A 21,982-nucleotide genomic window follows, 5' to 3' on the forward strand; every position below is an offset into this window, starting at 1 on the left:
GACCTGCTAAAGGTTAAACCAAAGCATCTCAATTTAATTTGAGACCAGACTTTGGTTAGGCCATTGTAAAACCTGTAGTTCTCTTGTTCTGGATTCATCTTTGACCTACTAGATGAGGATTTTTGGAGTATTATGCTTTGTCCATTTGTGGATAATGCTTCTCATCATGGTTCACTGGACTCCCAAAGCCTTAGAAATGGCTTTGCAATCCATCCCAGAGTGATAGATGTTAATGATTTTCTCTCTTTATTCAGACAGGTTCAATTTAGGTGATTTCTTGATTCATTGGGTCTGGCAGTAATCACAACTAGGTGTGTCTAGTGAAACTGAGCTCAGATTTCCACAAAATGTGGTGAATCGCAGTTAATTAATGATTGAACAAGTTTGGGCAATTACTTTTTCACACAGGGTTGGAGGGGGTTTTTTTTATCTCTTTTTCTTTCCTGTTAATAAATGAGATCATTTAAAAATAGCATTTTTGTATTTATTTGAGTCATCATCTTCTAATATTAAAAATTGTGTATCTGGAAAAAAACTTTAACCTTTAAATGTCTGAGAAACACTAGATGACTTACCCCTTTTTCAATGTTGCCTGTCTGGCACAGGGTCCCCTCTGCAGCAGGAATACTGTTAGTTACACAACGGTTGCTTTTGCTAAGGCACCAGAGCTCTCTACACACTTCCTAGGAAAGAAGGCAAAAGCAAGTTGGTCAGAATAAATCAATTCAGCAAGCTGGGGGTGGATTTGTTAAATAAGGCTAAAAATGATTTATCAGTGGCCTTTTACTGGTTTTCCCTTTTAGTATTTTTTGTGCAGTCTGACAGCTGTGAGAACAACAAAAAAGAATGGCATGGAAATGTGTCTATAAATCCATACAATTCCAGATCAAATCAGAGGATCAGAGATGATGAGACCACATCAAGACTGCTATCTTCAAGAAGCCCATATGCTTTGGATCATAGTGTATTTTGAGCAACATGCTAAGGGTCACTGCGTGTTTTTAATGCTCTCTTATGAGAAATGAAGAGTCAGCTAGATCAACACCATGACTAACGTTTGCTCATGTTCATCTCAGGACCACATGGGACCGTGACATCAGTTCAAGAAATCCAACTTTGGCTTCTTAGGGGAAATAAAGAGTGAGCAATAGGCCTCCCAAGTCTTAGATAAAGATGGCTTGTAGCCTAACAAATATCCTTAGTATTACTGATTTGTCTGCGTAAACATCATCACTCTTCAGTACAGAACGGAGAAACCATTTAGATTATTGAAAGAGAAGAAATACACTGTTAAGTTGCCCCCAAATAAATAACTGGATAAAGTGAGCACATGATGTGCTGCACAACCAAGACTGGATTTCCTGTTTAAGTAAACTGGGAAGTCTTAACTTCAAAGGTTTTTATAACACAACTGAGTAGAGCAGAAGAGCAAGCTCATGAAAAAGAATAACAAGCCAACACGTAGATTCTGAGCCCAAAGGTCAGTAAATATCCCACAGCTCTTCAGCTCCTTGAGCCTATCCAGATTCAATAATGCAGCTAACTGCCAGTCTCTGGTTGCACCGACTCCCCTATGCCAGCTGGTTTTAATATGCCACCCCTACTGCTCCAGTCACTATCTCAGCCATGGTAAAAGGTCACTGACCGGGCCTCAACAAACATGGATGTGGGGCTGATAGATTTATGTCAAACGAGAACAAGCGGTCAGAGACACTCAGTAAGAGCCCCACTAATATCAAAAGATTGTTTGTTTTTCATATGTTTCATAAATTTTATGACAACCCTTGGTTCAAGGATTTTTATAATCTATAAATTAAGCCTAACCCCCTGAAGGCATTGTGGTCCTTAACCCTGGGAGGCATATAGACACACATACATATATATATATATATATATATATATATATATATATATATATATATATATATACATATATATATATATATATATATATATATATATATATATATATATATATATATATATATATATATATTGTGAACTGTTGAAGTACAGTGATTTTGTATATACAACTCCCCTCTTAGATTGTCTGAAGTGACTTCATCTTGTCCATGTTTCCAGATTTGTAAATAGGATAGAATTAAAGTGGTTGTATACAGTAATATAATGATATACCATTCAAACAATTCAAAACAAACATCAACCTCCAAAATAATCACAAGTTTTAATCTTACCTCTCCAAAACTGTGTGAGCAAAACCAGACAAGTTTAAGCATCATAAAGAATTTTTTTAAAATTAGGAATACCTAATAAGCTGTTTGTTCATATATACTGTATACATGATCCGCATGCAGTGTATGGAAGCAGTGCATTTTTCTGGCTGCTTCTTACTAAGTCAGTGTCACAACTTTTGTCAGTGATAGCTGCCCTGTGCTGTTCTTGTGTTTTGCTGCCACTCTTCCCAGCTCTGACTCATATATGCACATGCAAAGAAAGATCCCAAAACTGAGGCAATTCCTGAAAATGGAAATATCAGTTTCTTTTGATATTGTTGAGCCTCTGTGAATCATGACACAAGAATTGCCTGAGGACAGATACGGAGTAATAGCATTTTCAAAGCTTTTTCCAAACATGGGACAAAAAAAGCAAACCAAAAACTTGAGGAAAATAGTAAAAGCTAGCATTTTACAGGCATGCTAGACTACCTGGAGACAGCAACATTTTGAGCATGGTCACATGCTAACAACAACAATGTACATACAATAGCTTAGCTTTGCGTAGCAAAAAAATCTTGAGATAACAAAAGACCTTGAAATTTGTCTCTTGGTACAAATATCAATGAATATCTGAGGTTTTTTTAAGATATTTCAAACTGGACCATGGTGGTTTCCCCAGACAACTATCAGTGCCATCCTTACAGCCGTGTAGCTAAAATGATTTAAAATAGTTTGGGACTGTTGGTTTTTGATATTGCTGGTCATAGAAAATGTTATGCCTTTTAAACCTAAGCAAGTTTGCTGAAGCAGGCGCCAGGTCACAAGAAGGAAGCCAAACATATCGCTTGGGTAAAATCCCAAATAGTATGTCGTGGAAACGTTTGGTACATTCTGGGTAAGAATTGGCTTAAGAAACCAGATTCTTCCATTTATTAAAGCTTTGATCTTTTTCTGTGGTTACATCCATCCTCTCACTGAGGGCATCGATTTCAAAGTATGAAATAAATCTGATCGTCAGACGAAAAACTCCAATCGAGCTCTGATAAATCAGCGCCGGAATTCCACCCTTTCATAAATGGGTGTCTTTCTTGGCAATCTAAAACCACAATTATGAGCTTAGGAGCCAAAATAACTGAGCGTTGATTTGGGCCTTGTTGTAATCTTCTGTCAGATATTTCTTTCAATGAAAAGAAATAACTCTGTGATCTCAACTAATCTGTCCTCTCTTCCATCATGTGCCCAATTTTCTATGTGATGCAGAGCAATATTACATTACTGTCCATTAGATATCAGAGGAATCTTTCAGCTGCTCATTTAAATGTGTGGTTGGTTCTTGTCTTTCACTGCCTGTGTCGCCTTGATATTAATAAAAGTATTGTCTTCCTCTTCACCCCCATCCATCCATCTTCATCCGCTTTATCCGAGGCCGGGTCGCGGGGGCAGCAGCCTAACCAAAGAGGCCCAGACCTCCCTCTCCCCAGCCACCTCCTCCAGCTTATCCGGGGGAATACCCCAGGCCAGCTGAGAGATATAATCTCTCCAGCGTGTCCTGGGTCTGCCCCAGGGCCTCCTCCCGGTGGGACATGCCTGGAACACCTCACCCAGGAGGCGCCCAGGGGGCATCCTTGTCAGATGCCCGAACCACCTCAGCTGGCTCCTTTCGATGTGGAGCAGCAGCGGCTCTACTCTGAGCCCCTCCCAGATGGCCGAACTTCTCACCCTATCTCTAAGGGAGAGGCCAGCCACCCTTCGGAAGAAGCTCATTTCTGCCGCTTGTATCCGCGATCTCGTTCTTTCGGTCACTACCCACAGCTCATGGCCATAGGTGAGGGTAGGGACGTAGATCGACCGGTAAATTGAGAGCTTCGCTTTTACACTCAGCTCCCTCTTCACCACGACGGACCAGTGCAGCGTCCGCATTACTGCAGCTGCAGCTGCAGCCCCAATCCCTCTGTCGATCTCCGGCTCCCTTCTCCCATCACTCGCGAACAAGACCCCGAGATACTTGAACTCCTCCACTTGGGGCAGGAACTCATCCCCGACCCGGAGTGGGCACTCCACCCTTTTCCGGCTGAGAACCATGGCCTCAGATTTGGAGGTGCTGATCCTCATTCCTGCTGCTTCACACTCGGCTGCGAACCGTTCCAGTGTGAGCAGGAGGCCATCACCCGATGAAGCCAACAGAACCACATCATCCGCAAAAATCAGAGATGAGATTCTGAGGCCACCAAAGCGAAAGCCCTCCGCCACTTGGCTGCGCCTAGAAATCCTGTCCATAACCTCTTCACCCCCTTTTAATCTAAATGAGGAAATAATGAAAAAACGAGTTTTTCTCTTACTTTTTTTTTTTAACTTAACACTTAAGGTTAACCACACTCAAAGGCATGGTAAGACACAATATGGTTAGTAAACTGGGATGATGAAGTACATTTGTACATTTTCACACACTCATTTAACCCTCTGCAGGAGTTTCCTCAGGACCTTGGACTAAATCAGTCTGTTTTTACCACAGGGAGCAGGGTTTAAATGAAGTTCTGTGTTCCATTCTATTTATCTATTTTCCAGTTTCAGTGCCCAGGTTGGAAAGCTGTAAACCACAATCAGAGGCAGCAGTACTGAAAACCCACCCGTGCTAACTGTTGTTGCAGTTGTCTGTCATTTGCTTTACATAGCGCAATCTTTGCTGCAAACTCTTCTGCATTACAACCACCTAATGCACTGGAGTCCGGAGTATGTCAGTGGACTCATTTGGTCCAATGAAAATGACCAACCATCTCAAACAACTTTTTTATTTCCTTGTGAAAGTGTAATTTGGTTACTTGGTAGTTTCAGTGTCCAGATAAATTAGATAGTTATTAAAAATAAGAGAGTGTGTAGGGATATATTGCATGTTTTTTTATATTGCAGTTAAAAGAAATCAAAATGTCAAGAAAACCAATAAGTGCTAAAGAGATTGGCATTTCTGCATTTACTTTTCAGACAGCTCAGCCCTTTCCAGATGGGGATATAATATGGGGGCTATAAGGTCAGATAACAAATGTGCAGTACAATTCTACAGACCTGATGGAAAGTTATTGACATCACAGGTCCATTTTGACAAATCGCCAACATGGAAAGACATGTTACAGTAGATACTAGCACTTCCTGTTCGCACTGTAGCCACATAAAAGTTTTTAACAATGATAATTACACAACATTAAATTCTGAAGGACTTTTTTCTTAGTTATCTTTAATTACTTGTTCTACAAATTTTATAACTTTCTCGTTCTACAAAATCTTTAACTTTAAGTGATCCCTTAAGAGTCTAAAATCTGAAGATGCTCAGGTTTGCTATGACAGAGCAGTCATGTACTGTTAGTTACACAACATTTGCTTTTGCTAAGGCACATCCTAGGAAAGAAGGCAAAAGCAAGTTGGTCAGAATAAATTAATTCAGCAGGCTGAGGGTGGATTTGTTAAATAGAGGCAAAAATGATTTATCAGTTGCTCTTTGCTGCTTTTTCTTTGAGTGTTTTTCTTGGTGTTGTCTAACAGCTGTGAGAACAAGAGAAAAGAAGGCAAATGACATGAAAATGTGTCTATAAATCTACACAATTCCAGATCAAATCAGAGGATCAGAGCTGACGAGACAACAATGAGACTGCAAGCTTTAAGACCCCATATGCTTTGCATCATAGTGTGAAGATGCTCAGGTTTACTATGACAGAGCAATTTTAATGATTCCAATGATTATATTCATTCTTAATGGACACTGAAGATCACACCAATATATGCATAATATTTCTATGTACAATACTAAGCAAAACGTCTTGAGTCACCCATCTTTATTTCTTCTGTTTCTTTTTTCCTCTTTCTTTGTTTCCCTTCTTTATTTCTTCTATTTTCCTTCCAGGGAGCCGACTGGCTTGTAATATTTTTTAAAAAGGTCTTGAGCAATAATTCTTCAGTTGTCTTCCAGTGTCCTTTTTTTTCTTCATTTAGACATTGGTTGCTTTTTCACTCATTTTTTAATCATTCAAGCATAAACAGCCTCCTGATTCAAGGGATGAACAGTTGCTATGTCTACACATAACAGAAAACTTAGGAGAGAGATACAGCAGTCTGCTGCTGTGTTAAAACCCGATGGAGGCTCTGTCATGGTCTGGGTGTACATTTCAGGGAATTATGTTTATTATTTCTTGTCAACATTGTTAGAATTCTAAATACAGAAAAAGGTGGTTATAGCAAATATCGACTTTCTAGCTCATTAGAATTCTACAAACTGTGTTTTTACCTTATATTACATTTCTATGTACGTTTGCACATTTAATAAATTACTGTGCCTGTTTCTAATTACTGCAAATATTCAAGGGGTTGTTTATATCCTTATTCCACTTTGAAAGTAAAGTCTAGCAATGTTTGGGTATTGTACCTACTGTGATATATATTTCACTGTGAACTCTGCGTTCCAAAACTTGCGTTTGGGAACTAGAAAATTTTATTTTAACTGCCCTAGACATAATATAGGAGAGAGATCCCATTTTCTCAGTGTAAAGAGGAAGAATCAGGAGGAGAGTAGTCTGAAAGATGCTGGTTTCTTACCCCATACTTGCACTGGCGTGAAGAGGTTCCATACTGGAAGCGACACTGCTCATCTGCATCATACACCTGCCCCGGGGCCACTGTTGGGTACAGGAAGTCTCGTTTCAGAGGTTCATTGTCCAGACACGTCCCCCGACCTGAGCTGTCAAAAAAACAAACCTACAATAGGATTGTTTCTTACACAAAGAAACCTTTCTACACTTGCATAATAGCCGAGTTAGAGATGCCAAGACCAGAACAATTAGAGTCAATCCCCTCTGAGACCTTTGCTAGTTTTCTGTGACTCCTTTAATTTTAGTACCAAACTACTGTAATAGGACGCTTTGACAAAGATCTGAAAAGTCATGTAATTAATGCTGATATTAGACATCAACGCCTCTTCATCAAATGAAGTGTTGAAGCACAAGCAGACATTTTACCCAAGGCAATAGGGTGCAGGCTGTCAGCCTAGAATGGCCAGCCCTCCCTGATTATATGGCTACGTGCTCCACTATTGTGTGTATGACTCCTTAGACTGAGCCCACCGACTGCCAATTAAATGACAGTTGAGGAAAATAAAGAAAGAAATCTGGAGTTAGATTTGGATCTTATGTCCAGACCTAGGATTGTTTAGTCTGTTTTGTCAAATAAAAATATGTACAACATGTACACCACCAAAAGCAGACACACACACGTACACACACACTGCAATTTTGTATTCTAGGAGTTAAAACAATGAAAATACTTTTACCAGCACAGACACTTGCTGCCATGAGGTTATAAAAGATTTTTTTTTATGAAAGACTACATCCACTGGTCTTCCCTGAGTCAGAGGATTATCTCGAGGCAAAGTATTACCATGACTGTTTACTATAAGATAAGATAAGATAAGATAAGATAAGATAAGATAAGATAACCTTTATTAGTCCCACACGTGGGAAATTTGTTTTGTCACAGCAGGAAGTGGACAGTGCAAAAGTTATGAGGCAAAAATTAGAATACAATAAGAATAAATACAGTACACAACTGTACAGAATAGAATAAAATAAAATACTATATATAGTAGAATAAAATAAAATAAATATACAATAAGATAAAAATAGAATACAAATACAAATACTATATACAACTGAGTAAAAATACAACGATGACAGAAAGGATTATTGCACTTGGTATTATTGCATATGTATGGATGTGTGTGCTTGATCAGTTAAAGTCTTTATTATGGAGTCTGACAGCAGTGGGGAGGAAAGACCTGTGAAATCTCTCCGTCCCACACCGTGGGTGCCGCAGTCTCCCACATAAGAACTATGTGTTCCTTCCAGATGTGGCAGCTGTAGCATGCAATGGAATGCTTCTCATCCCTTTAAAGGCAAAGTGGGCTTGGTGACAACAACATTGTAAGTGCTACACATTATGACTGATCAAACTACAACTTGGGCCCAGAATGAAAATGAGGGGAAGAGTCAACAATAATATTAAGATAAATTAAATACCCGGATATGATTAGCACAACACAAAATTTGGTAATTTGGTTTTCAAGATTAAATCTCTCCAGTTATTTTTGTAGACAGCATTTTGACTGACGTATAAATTTATGTAAAAATCATCATAAAAATTCATTTAATTGACTTTCACATTGTAACTACCTGTCTAAACTCACAGACTCCTGGTGCTTGAACAAGAATGCATAAACAAAATATATTATATATAATCTTTGTTTACATACCAAATAGAACTTATTGTGTATGTTTTATTTTCAGCGCTGAAGACCAAGAAGAGCAAGTCATCCTTCTTTTCTCTAATCTTTTCTATCTTTTCTAATCTCTTCCGTTTCTTGCATTTTTAATGCTCTATTCTCTGTTACTGAAAGGAATAATGTTTTTTCTTTACTCTTGTCCCTCGGAGGACCCTCTCATCACAGGCAGAGGCAGAAAAGCCAGACTATGAGGCCCCCAGACACCCTGTGTACTAAGGGCAAGCCTCAGTATTTATTAGTTTGGAGAGAGACAAAATAGTCAAAGTTTAAACATAGAGACTATTATTTGACATCGTCGCAAAGGCTTCCTGTCCAGTGGATTTAGCCAAATTCATTATGCTGAGCGGAAACGTCTTCTAGCAAGCAGGAACTTCAGCTATCCCTGTACTCTGGGACTAGTCATTCACGAAGATATTAAGCCTGCTGAGTGCATCCAATAAGTTGTGAGGCAGCAGTATGTTTAAATCAGTATAACCTAACAATTATTAACAAAAGGTACACGTTTAATATGAAATTCATTGCAGTATGTGGTCTCGGAGAGTTTAATGAAGCCAAACTGCTTTCCTTTTAACATTTAGAACAAACTGGCACGCAAACTCTGGAGAATAAACTATGACTGAACTGTGAGCGCATTCATAAACCATTCGTAAAAAACCCAAACAAAGCACCACATATTGCTCGAGCAAGATGGTGAATCTAGGCCAATACCACAGCCAAAGTTGTTTACTTGGCAGGGAGATGCATGTGCAATATCCAAAATTCTGATTGAGGGGGAGAAAGGGAGGATAATTTGAGTTTACAGACAAAACACTTTTGTAAAAGCAAAAGGCAATAAAACTAAAACCTAAAACGCAGATCGATACAAATATGCATATAATATAAGTTAAGCAATAGTCTATTCTGCTCAAAGGTGAAGTAAAAAAAAGCTTTGTCTCTTTTGGGTACTTTTTTTTTTTTTTTTTTTTTTTTAAAATAGTGATTCTCGGATACACGAGCCAGAAATCATTAGGAACCCGGCAGCGCAGAGTAGAAGCAGCTCTTTGTGTCCCATTTGGAAGCTGGCATTTAATACTGTCATCTCTGTCACAAGTGCTGTTCACTACCCTCCTCTAACAGCTTTCAGCCGGAAACATCATCTGACAACCACAGCAGCTATTATCCGCTTTCTTGGAGGGCCTCGCTAACTAAACATGAATACACAAACAGAGGAACACACAGACACACCGCAGACTTGTAACCAATACTTCACCACAAGGTTGCAGTTATGAATTTGCTCTCATGGTCTTAATACTGAGAAATGAAGCTGAACTGCAGAGAAAAAAAAAAGTGTGGTGTCTATGACTGCAAAGAAAAGCTGTTAGTACTGAAACATTTACGGCCCCTTTGGTTTCATTACAGGAACAGACTTAAAATGGACTTTTAATCTTCTCATGGACCTTAAATTGGAGGCTTTTTCTTATTTTCTGTCAAATGTACAGTACTATGCAAAAGTCTTGAGTCACATCTCCTTTCTTCATATTTTGCTAGTAAAATGGGGAATAGGTGAAGCAATTTATTGAAAACAATTGCAAACAAAAATGAAATATAGTATTTAGGAAAAATCTAAAAGTTTATAAGTCTCTCTTGGGAGTTTGCCTGAGAGAGTGTGTTTTCTTATGAACATCTTCTGGACAGCCACCCTTCCATTAAAACCATTTCAGAAAACACTAGAGGGGTCAGATGCATCTCTTAGGTCCTGTGTCAAGTCTTTTACGTGTCAGTCAGTTACATGGACTAGACTGAAAATAAGTGAAAAAGCAGCCAGCTGGAGAATGATTGCTCAAGACAACTCACAAATGGAAGCAAAAGACAAAGAAATGACAAGTGACTCAAGACTCTTGCACAGTACTGAATACTGCAACAATAACAGATTTGCATCTGAAACATTGCTGAAATTTCAATCAACAAGGTCAGCATGTTTGTGCAATTAAGCAGCATCATAAAGACAGGATATATCCAATATGATTATCTCAAACATACAGCAATAAAGACATAAACATAAAAGACATAATTTTCTGCTTCTAAACTCTGAGGTTATTGCACTCGGCTCTGAAAATATTGGAAATATGGTATCTAACCAGATTCTTACTTTGGACGGCAATACCTTGCCATCCAGTAACACTGTGAGGAACCTTGGAGTCATTTTTGATCAGGATATGTCCTTCAATGTACATATTAAACAAATATGTAGGACTGCTTTCTTACATTTGTGCAATATCTCAAAATAAGAAATATCCTGTCACAGAGTGACGCTGAAAAACTAATTCATGCATTTATTACTTCTAGGCTTCTTCTAGGCTATATTTCTCCTATATTTGCTTCCCTTCAGTGGCTCCCTATTAAATCCAGAATTGAATTCAAAATCCTGCTCCTCACATACAAGGCCTTGAATAATCGGGCCCCATCTTATCTTAATGACCTTGTAGTACCATATCACCCCATTAGAGCACTTCGCTCTCACACTGCAGGCTTACTTGTTGCTCCTAGAGTATTTAAGTAGTAGAATGGGAATCAGAGCCTTCAGTTTTCAGGCCCCTCTTCTGTGCAATTAGGCTTAAAACTTTCCTTTTTGCTAAAGCATACAGTTCGGGCTGGATCAGGTGACCTTGAATTCTCCCTTAGTTAAGCTGCAGTAGTGTAGGCTGCTGGGAGATTCCCATGATGCATTGAGAATTTCTTCTTCAGTCACATTTCTCACTTCTCATTTCTCACATTTCTCACTCACTATGTGTTACCAAGATGGCGCCGCGGATGGTCGCCCTGGTGCTTCAGTGCGTTACTTTTCTTTTGTTTTTGTGCATTTCTTCTGTGTCTGGGCACTCCTCTGGATACTCGTACACCAGAGAAGAGCTCTTAACTACAGGACTACAACGCCTGTGGATTTATTTCCAATATTTGTCGCATCTGCGGCAGATTTACTGCTGACTCTGACCAGGAAAGCGAGACGCCGAAAGAGAGGGAAGCGAGCCGGCGCACTCGTGCGTTTGAGGAGACGCGGACTGCGAACTGCTCTTCCTGGGATCTTCCTTTCTAATGTACGCTCACTCGGGAATAAGATTGACGAACTGGCCCTGATGAGAAGCATGAACAGAGACTTTGCCTCCTCCTGTGTCTTATGTTTTACGGAGTCGTGGCTCAGTGAGAACATCCCAGACTGCGCGCTCAAGCTGGAGGGCTTCCATCTGCTGCGCGCGGACCGGCAGGCCGCTCTCTCCGGTAAGTCCAAAGGTGGAGGTCTCTGCTTCTACATCAATAGTGGCTGGTGCACAGATGTGACAGTGATTGCTCAGCACTGCTCTTCCTCTCTGGAATATCTTTTTATCCACTGCAAACCGTTTTATTCTCCGCGGGAGTTTGCTTCATTCATCCTGGCCGCTGTTTACATCCCGCCAGACGCAGATGCGCAGGCAGCTCAGTGCGCACTCGCGGAGCAGATTCTCCACACGGAGCGGACATTCCCGGACTCTCTCATCATTGCTCTTGGGGACTTTAACAAAGCCAATCTGAGCCATGAGCTTCCAAAATATAAGCAGTATATTAAATGCCCGACCAGAGAGGAGAGGACATTGGACCACTGTTACAGCACGATCAGCGGGGCCTATCGCGCGGTGCCCCGCGCTTCACTCGGACTTTCTGACCACGTCATGATCCACCTAATCCCCGCGTACAGACAGAGGCTGAAGCTCTCCAAACCTGTCGTGAGGACTAAAAAACTGTGGAGCAACGAGGCTGTGGAGGAGCTTCGCACGTGTTTGGAGACCACAGACTAGGACACATTGAAGGCTGCTTCTAACAGCTTGGACGAGTTTACGGACACTGTCACCTCCTATATCCACTTCTGTGAGGACAGCATTGTGCCATCACGCACCAGGGTGAGTTATAACAATGACAAACCCTGGTTTACTCCTAAACTCAAAAAGCTGTGGCTGGAAAAGAGAAAAGGCGTTCAGAAGCGGAGACAGGGACTGCTACAGAGAGGCCAAGTACAGGTTCACTAAAGAAGTGGACATTGCTAAACATCAGCACTCTGAGAAGATGCAGCAGCAGATCTCAGAGAATGACTCGGCCTCTGTGTGGAAAGGTTTTAGGAATATCACAAACTACAAGCCTAAAACCCCCCACTCCACTGATGACTTGCTCTTAGCCAACACCCTAAACGACTTCTACTGCCGTTTTGACGAGCCATCAGGCAGCCTTCACACCTCCAACGGCCCCAACAATAGAGACACTTTGGACACTAATTCCCCCACCTCTCCCCCCTCCATAGAGCCATCACCACCTTCAAACCGTTCACCTACAACACCCCCCTCCTCACCCCACACAAAAGAGGATTTCACACCACCTCCTCCCACCACAACTCTTCATATTCATGAAGCAGATGTGAGGAAGCAGTTTAACGAGCTGGCCCCAGTGTTTTCTGGAATTTTCAACTCCTCACTGCAGGCATGCCATGTGCCTGCCTGCTTCAAGTCCTCCACCATAATCCCTGTCCCCAAGAAACCTAGGATCACTGGACTAAATGACTACAGACCCGTGGCTCTGACATCTGTGGTCATGAAGTCTTTTGAGCGCCTAGTTCTCTCCCATCTCAGGACCCTCACGGCCCCCCTCCTGGACCCCCTGCAGTTTGCATATAGAGCCAACAGGTCTGTAGACGACGCCATCAACATGGCCCTACACTTCATCCTGCAGCATCTGGACTCCCCAGGAACCTACGCCAGGATCCTGTTTGTGGACTTCAGCTCTGCCTTCAACACCATCCTTCCAGACCATCTCCGAGGCAAGCTTTCCCAGATGAATGTGCCTGATCCCATCTGCCGGTGGATCACTGACTTCCTGACGGACAGGAAGCAGCATGTGAGGCTGGGAAAGAATGTCTCGGACTCCCGGACCATCAGCACCGGCTCCCCTCAGGGCTGTGTTCTTTCTCCTCTGCTCTTCTCCCTGTACACCAACTGCTGCACCTCCACCCACCAGTCTGTCAAGCTAATCAAGTTTGCAGATGACACCACCGTTATTGGACTCATCTCGGACGGGGACGAGTCTGCCTACAGGAGGGAGGTTGAACGTCTGGTGTCCTGGTGCAGCCACAACAACCTGGTGCTGAATGCCCAGAAGACAGTGGAGATTATAGTGGGCTTCAGGAAGCACACAGCCCCACTCCCCCCCATCATCCTGACTGACACCCCCATCACCTCTGTGGACTCATTCCGCTTCCTGGGTACCACCATCACCCAGGACCTGAAGTGGGAGCCCACCATCACCTCCGTCATCAAGAAAGCCCAGCAGAGGATGTACTTCCTGAGGCAGCTGAAGAAATTCAACCTGCCAACACGGACGATGATGCAGTTCTACACTGCAATCATCGAGTCCATCCTCACCTCCTCCATCACCGTGTGGTACGCTGGAGCCACTATCAGGGACAAACAGAGACTGCAGCGTGTTGTGCGCTCTGCTGAGAAGGTGATTGGCTGCAGACTCCCATCTTTGCAGGACCTGTACACCTCCAGGACATTGCGGCGTGCAGCTCGGATCTCAGCTGACCCTTCTCACCCTGGACACAGTCTGTTTGACCTGCTCCCCTCAGGCAGGAGGCTCCGGTCCATTCGCACCAGAACCTCTCGCCATAAGAACAGTTTCTTCCCCTCTGCTGTTGGACACATGAACAATAACCATATGACTGTTCCCACCACTAACACATGACCCTACGCTGTGTTCACTGCATCATTCCATGTTTGGCACTGATCACCACCTGCACTCATGTATATATCTTTCAACGTAGCACTCTTAATTCTTATTCTCATGTATATATCTCATGTATATCTCATGCACATATCTTCCCACGTAGCACTTTTAATTCTTATCCCTACTTTTATTTTTTTCCATGTCTATTTAAGTGCTATTTATGACACTATGTTTGCACTGAAGCACCGCAGCAATTTCCTAATGTTGTAAACCTGCTCAACATTTGGCAATAAACCCCATTCTGATTCTGATTCTGATTCTGTTAATAGACCTCACTGCATTGAATCATACTTGTCTGGCTCTTATCTGTCTCTCTTCCACAGCATGTCTTTTATCCTGTCTTCCTCCCCTCTCCACAACCGGTCGCAGCAGATGGCCGCCCCTCCCTGAGCCTGGTTCTGCCCGAGGTTTCTTCCTGTTAAAAGGGAGGTTTTCCCTTCCCACTGTCGCCAGTGCTTGCTCATAGGGGGTCATATGATTGTTGGTTTTACTCTGTATGTATTATTGTAGGATCTACCTTACAATGTAAAGCGCCTTGAGATGACTGTTGTTGTGATTTGGTGTTGTGTAAATAAAACTGAATTGAATTGAGTTGAAATATACAAACCTGTTTACAAACGGCAACCAATCAAAAGAAGTATAGCTTAAAGGGAATGTAACTACAAAAGCTTTTTTCAGAGAGTACATAAACTAAAGGGCAACACCCCGGGCTAATATGAGATAAATAAGGATTACTTAAACCTGAAAAGTATCTAAAGAATAAAAATAGGGAGTTGAAAATTAGCATAACAGGCCCATTTTTCAAAAATGATCTCTATTATCTAGGGTAAACTAAAAAAAAAAAAAAAACATACTAATGTTTTAATGTTTTTCTGTGTTGTTATCTCAAGTCAGATGAAGCATTTAAAAAAAATCAGCATAAAAATGAATTTGCACATAAACCAAACAATAAACCAGACAGCAGAAGCACCAGATACAAAGTTTCTTAGTGTTAGAACTCAAAGGTAAAAATATACCCTGACCTCTTGCTCGCTGTCTAAGGCAGGTGACATTGCAGAGATAATGTTACCAGCTATGGACAAGGTAGTTTACAAGGTATAGACTTACTTAGGTTCAGGGAGGGGCACAGAGGGGAAAAGACAAAAGAGGAAAGAGGAGAAACGAGACACCACAAACAGACAGGACAAAACAGACTATGGGGGACAGCAAACAAAGATTAGTGGCATTGGAAGTGAAAAGAAGTCATTGAAGAAGAAATGCTCAGGGTGTTGTGAGTTCCACTGCAGTTTTAGCCAACAGAGGTATAACTAAGGGATGATTTAGCGTCACCTGTTCTAAAGGTAGTAGCTCTTAAAAAAATAAATAAATAATCTTAAATGTAGAGAAGGTGTACGTCTGCTGAATCAAAACTGGTAGCTGATTCCACAAGACAGTGGCCTGATAGTCACCACCCATTCTACTTTTGGAAATGCTTATAACTACAATTAAGCCAGCACTCTGAGAGGAAAGTGGTCTATTGAGATAACACAATACAATAAGGTGTTTATGATGGATCCTGATTTTCTACATCTTGTACATGAGGAGAAGGATTATAAATGAATAAAATGCTGCTGTATGAATCTAAATATCCATCAGAATAAACCCTGTCGACTAATTGTTTATGGGAGTATAAGATAAAACAACATAAACAGCAAAGCAACACATCAAATTAGATTAGAAATCATTCATAACCTTTGGCCCATTTTATACTTTCCTCCATTGTTGTCAGTTTCTTTCCTGTTTCCGTGGTGGTCTTGTGCTACTAGCTCTGCACGGTCAGCACTATTCCATTTTTGCAAACAAGCACTTTGAGTTTCGCAATTTTTTTGTGCAGCAATAAAGCTACACGAGAATCTTATCACTCCCACAAATGCTACAAAGTTAAGGGGGTCCTTGACCTCATTCTATGATCATTAAAAAGGCATTAGCAGCTCCATGCTACAATAGCCGTTACTAGTATAACACAGCTGGATTTCTGACAGAAGTCTGCTGCCGGCTGAGTTGCTCTGTGCTGCTATAGGCTTAAATATGGAAAAAGAATTTGTGGAGCAAAAAAGATCATGACTGTAGTTATATTGCACTGATGTTAGACATTCAGAGTCTCTGCCATCTAATAAAAAGACAAAAGTGCCAGAAAAAAAAAAAATCAGGGATTCGCAAGCGTGAAGAGCAGTAGAATTTCAAGTAAGGCTTCAAATTGACACGCCTCCTCTAAATCATGCTGTGCAGAAATAGGTGTAGAAGTCTGTCATTGTAACGATTATCTGTTTGTTCTGTTACTCCAGATGTTTTGTCTAGCCTCTGGAAAAGAAACATTGGTGTGTCCTCTACTATGCCAGGCTGGCAAGACTCAAATATCACTGCCTCGTTTATTTATGTGCTCCAATTCTTTCTCCTTTTTTTGCCTCCTTTGGCCAATATATAAAACAGCAGAGCAGTGGTTTAAGGCAGCTGGCCTACACATCACCACCGAGAACCCACATGAGCTCTAACATCACCCGCCTTGTGGTGCAAGGATGCAGGGGTGGAAAGCACTCAGTTATCATACGCAGCCACAAGGAGGTCTGGCAAAAGTCTCAGTGATGAAGTGGATGTGAATAAGTAGGGGAAGGCCTCGTGTACAAAGCAGCCTAGCGGGTCCAGCCACATGGACCAGCCAGTGGCAGCGGGTTGTAAAGAGAGACAGCTGTGGAAGGAAAACAGGAATGCACCTTTTTCTCTATTGCACGCACACACACACACACACACACACACACACACACACACACACACACACACAGGCCCACAGGGAACAACCACCACCCATATCACCCACTTACTCGAGAAAGCTGGTGATGTAGTCTTTGCTGCAGGCAGACCAAGAGAAAGGGTTGGTGTTGGCTGTTATATGAGCAGCCATCAGTTTGGCTGTCTCGTGACCTTTGGTACCGCAAGAATTCCCAATCCCATCATGGTTCATCCCAAAACTAAAACAGAAAAAAATAAATAAGAAGAGGAATTAATGCAGCTGGGAGAAATGACCATCTGGTCTGAAAGTGGTAGTTAATTGCACAGTTTAGATGGGATCTCGCTGGACAGTTAAGGCTGCTGGATTCTGGATGTCAACCTCTGTGGCTGTAAAGATTGAGCTCATTGGCTCTAAAACAGCTGTGTGGAGGGGTCAAGGGTCAAACCCTGTCTGGGGCTCTGCAGGAAAGAAGTTCTAATCACCACTCGGATGCCTGTCTGTCAATCACTGCCTGCAGGTCTGAGCAAGCCAGGGAAGGAAAAGTCAGCACAGACTGGAGCGAGGAGTCAAGACCCTTTAGATCATTACAATGAGCTGCTCCAAACTTTGAACACTGTTCTGAAAGCTACGAAATAGTTTTTTTTCCCACTGAATTCATGTTGGCTATCAATGGTTGCAACAATTCATTTTCAGAAAAACTTCATCTGTCATTTGAGAGAAAAGTTTCTCATTACAGCAGGATATCAAAGCTTAACTTTCCCTCACAGTCTAGTGGTGCGAATCAGGTCTAATGTATATAACAAATCCAACCACATTGCACAGACTGAACCTGTTTTTCTAAGGCTGGCGTTTATGACATTTTACCCTACTCGGGAAATAAATCAGGCCAGTCGAAACCCCGCTGTAGTGTGTTTTTTTATACATCCTCTAGAAGCAGAGACTATTTTTACAACTGCCCCACAACAGAAGCAGACATGAGACATAATAAAGGAAATCGCCATCTTGCCTAACTCTCGAGAGAGGAATACACAGACTAATACATCATCATTATTTTGCTTTATATTCAGGAAGAAAGAGGCCGAGGTATGCGGACACTGACATTTGCATGAGGAAATATGTGCAGTTACAGTCTGCAAGGGGGGGAAAAAAGACTATATGCAAGTCCGGCAAAACCAGGCAGTAAGTAATGTTTGTTTAAGAACAGGTCGTGAAAGTGATAAAAGGTTTGAAGACGACCTTAAGGAAAAAGAGGGCATTTGCCAACACCTAAAACTGCTATAAAAGGTGCTACATTTGTGGAAAGTTTCATTCCCAAAAATGTAAAAGGAAGAACTTCAAGTCCTGCTTAGAAATCTGCTGATATCAGCAGTGCCAATACTCATATTGAGGGATTTTATGCCACCAGAGAAGTTTAAGTTCTGAATTAAAAAAGGTCTTTTCAGTCATGACGTCATCAAAAGGATCCATGAATGAATATTGTCGGGGTGTAAGTTCATTGTGGATGTGCGTAAGGTGCCACGGCAAATTATGCTATAATCATGAAAAAGTATAAAGACAAAAAAGGAAAACTTTTACAAGCCATGATAAGGATTAACTAAGGGATAATAATTCTCAAGTCAAAGTAGACAGAGCTGCACCACTTTAAATTAATGAGACAAGTTCTGTTAAGTAATTTAAATGTGTGCCTTCAAAACCAAGCCATTTAAGGCCCTCTGACTTGGTCCCACCACCTCTGCAATACGCATCAGGGAGTAATGTCAAGTTTTATATTTTATATTAGGATCCTAAAAACTCTTAAAACTCACTTGTGGCCAATCTCGTGCGCAATGGTGAAAGCAGAACCGAGGCCGATGTCTTCATTGATGCTGCAGCTCCTCTCTGGCTCACACATTCCAGCCACTGAGGCCAGACCTAGACATACACACATAAACACACATGCCAGACAAACATACAAACACAAGGTTGAGGCAAAGCATTCTTAGGACTCGCTGTCATAAAACTGGGATTCCATACATAAGCTACTGTTTGCAGCAGTGCTGAGAGTCAGCTAGTCATGGCTATAGATTCACCAGGACAAGTCAAGCTTAGCATTTGCTCCTAAATGTTTGTTGTTTTTTACTTAAACGGGGATATTGCTGGAAAAGGTTTATACACTGGATTTCATGTAACTAGTATTCTGACAAAAAACTGACAGAAAATAGAGTTGTTTTTTCTCATTCCAAAAGCAAGACTTGGAGAAAGAGGCCGAGAGAAAAGAGGGAAAAGGGAGAGGAGAGGGCGTTTCAAGTTAAAAACGCTCCACAATCCAGGTGTCGCAGGTTCTTTTTCCCCTAAAGCCTGACAGGTCAGATAGGGAGACTGCTGGCGATCCTTCACAGATTACATCTACAGGTGACTGGAGAGTGGATCATATGACACTGCAAAGCAGGTGTGTGTGCGCCTGTGTGCGCCTGTGTGCGTGCGTGCGTGCGTGCGAGAGAGAGAGAGAGAAGTACTTTCTATTTATTTCATGTTGGGTTGAGGAGTTTTTCCCAGGTTTTCATATATTTGAGAATAAATTTAAGGGGAATCCTGTCACTCTGGATAATCTCAGTCATTTCTGTTAAGTTTTACTTGACATTTTAAGTAAATTTGTAAAAAATAAAATAAAAAAAAAATGCAATTAAATGCTGTTCAACAATGGCAGGAGAGGGTGCAACAAGATGAAAAATTAAAAGTGCACCAGTTATAGAAATATGATATGCTTTAAGCTTCCTCATTAGTTTGAAACAGCTCAGGTATTTCCATTGCAATTTAGAGAAATTACTTTTTTTTTTACCATCACATCTTTTCTACTTATCATTACTGTCATTTAAAAAGGACACTTTTTAAATGACAGTAAAGCTAGTTGGATTCCGCTTTAGGATGATAAATGACAATAAAATACAGAAAAGCAAATACACATCACCCCATTCTGATGGAGAGCAGCATTACAGTTTGCATAGAGTAATAAATACACTATACTGACGCTCCACAGTGTGCAAGTTGTTGATATTTTACATTATTTTACAGCGTACCTACTGAAATGTAAAACAACACTTTCATATAGTAAAAGATATGACACTACTGTGCTGCATAATATAGATTTTAAAAACAAAGTCACTTGTTTGGTTGCCATTATAATGTTTAATGTACCTTCTATAATCACCATAAAAATGGAAAATGTCTCTGTACCCTCACCAATGTACCCTGAAATCAGTTTCTTTAAATTTCCATTCTCTTTATTCACCACACGGTTATCCAAAGGCTCCTGTATTTAACACCCTGAAGATACACGCTGAATGGACATGACTCATCACTACCAAGGAAGAACGTCAAAGGCTGAAAAGTGAGGCTGGTGTGTAAGTGCCAAAAACTGCAGTTGTGTATTGGCAACTTGGGCCTGGCTCCAAAAGCAAGTCAGGCTCCACAGAGTCCCAAAAATGAAAATACCCAACTTTACAACACAAAGCACATTTTTTTATAGCCGAATACATAGCAGTTTTGGCCTTATTGATAGTTCATATCTTAATAGCAACTTGGGGTTGCTATGAAGGGTGGTGAAGGGGTGTGCCATCCAGTCATCCACATAGATGGCAGGTGGAGCTGTACCCACTGGTGTCTTCTGAGTCTTACCTCTGCTAAATATTGTCCCTTCACTGGATCTTTCTGCCATGTTCGTGCTGTTGGTGCATTTTGGATCAAGTTATATGTCCAAGGAAGTTGTGCCTTAGCTTTGAGGAGTGACATTCTACTTTATTAGTCTGTTATGCAACATTAATTAACCGATACTGTGTTTGTCTGTGCCTTACAGTTTATAAATGTAGCTTGTAAGCATTAGCTGATAATTTAGCAGGCCACTCTTTCCTCTCAATAACAATGTGATGGCCAAAACACTAACAGTGAGGCTTCAAAAAACCCCAAATCAATGGGTGACATCACGGTGGCTGAGTCCATCTTTGATTTAGTCAGCAATCTTGGTCATCATGGTGGTCCACTGCTAGTTAAACCTTAACATTACACTTAGCCACACACAAGCTGGAAACCACATCACACGCCCACAATAATTAAAGTCTAAATGCAAAATAGCTAAAATAAACATCACAGCACTACATAATTAATGATTTGAGCCTAAGCATGTACATTCCCATGAGTCTTTGAACTTGCCACTGTAAATAACCCAAGCTACCACCACCTTGGGTTGCTACAATTTCAACTCACGTTGCTACTCTTTCTTTTTAATTTCTTTATTTTGACTATGTGCATTTAAGAGTTAAGTTGTGGACGTACTAAAGCAGCGGTATCCAACCTTTTTTGCGCCACAGCCTTTAAGGTGTCGCGGATAAATACAACAAAATAAAACTAGTACCCGTACCGAAAAAAAGAAGATTTATTCATAACACACGTGAAAAGAGCAAGGAAAGCCGAGTAAACGATAAAAACGATAACAAAATAACGCTGAAAACCGATAAAAACCCTGAAAACTATACATTTCACACCTGAGCCTCAACACTCACGGTCCGAGGCCCGGGGTTTGGGGACCGCTGTACTAAAGCATCACAGTGAGACTCAAGTCTGACTTAACTAAAAATTAGAAAATAGGGTATTAATATTTATATATTGATATGAATGAATATTTTTTCCTGAAAGGTATTAGCATTTAAAGTACCAAACTGTATTTACAAAAGACGGTACATTACTGTTTACTGTACTGTACATTCCCTGTATATTTTTTTAGCAGTTGATACAAAAACATCTTGCAATACAGTTGTGGGGATTTGTTTGGACTTTCATTCAAGAATTTTTCAAGTGCTTAACATGTGCATAAATCATGTAGATAGGAGCACAGTTACTGTCAACAGCTTTCAATTTTCTTTCTCTTGCGAATAAGCAGTTACCTCTGAATTTAGACAAATC

At 41.0% G+C, this 21,982-nt stretch overlaps 1 protein-coding gene across 3 annotated transcripts in view; it reads right to left on the bottom strand.

Moving 5' to 3' along the window:
• Positions 1 to 21,982, bottom strand: part of adamts6 (ADAM metallopeptidase with thrombospondin type 1 motif, 6) — a 79,903-nt gene that overhangs the window by 45,608 nt on the left and 12,313 nt on the right. For all 3 annotated transcript variants that reach the window (XM_004566887.4, XM_076886743.1, XM_076886744.1), the window contains 4 exons: positions 18,853 to 18,958; positions 17,139 to 17,285; positions 6,759 to 6,900; positions 576 to 683 (listed from right to left, as the gene is read on the bottom strand). In XM_004566887.4, the coding sequence (XP_004566944.1) occupies positions 576 to 683; positions 6,759 to 6,900; positions 17,139 to 17,285; positions 18,853 to 18,958 (503 nt within the window). The remainder of the gene's footprint in view (positions 1 to 575; positions 684 to 6,758; positions 6,901 to 17,138; positions 17,286 to 18,852; positions 18,959 to 21,982) is intronic.

Source organism: Maylandia zebra, linkage group LG7 (genome assembly GCF_041146795.1).
Source record: "Maylandia zebra isolate NMK-2024a linkage group LG7, Mzebra_GT3a, whole genome shotgun sequence".
In the NCBI taxonomy this organism is placed as follows: Eukaryota; Metazoa; Chordata; class Actinopteri; order Cichliformes; family Cichlidae; genus Maylandia; species Maylandia zebra.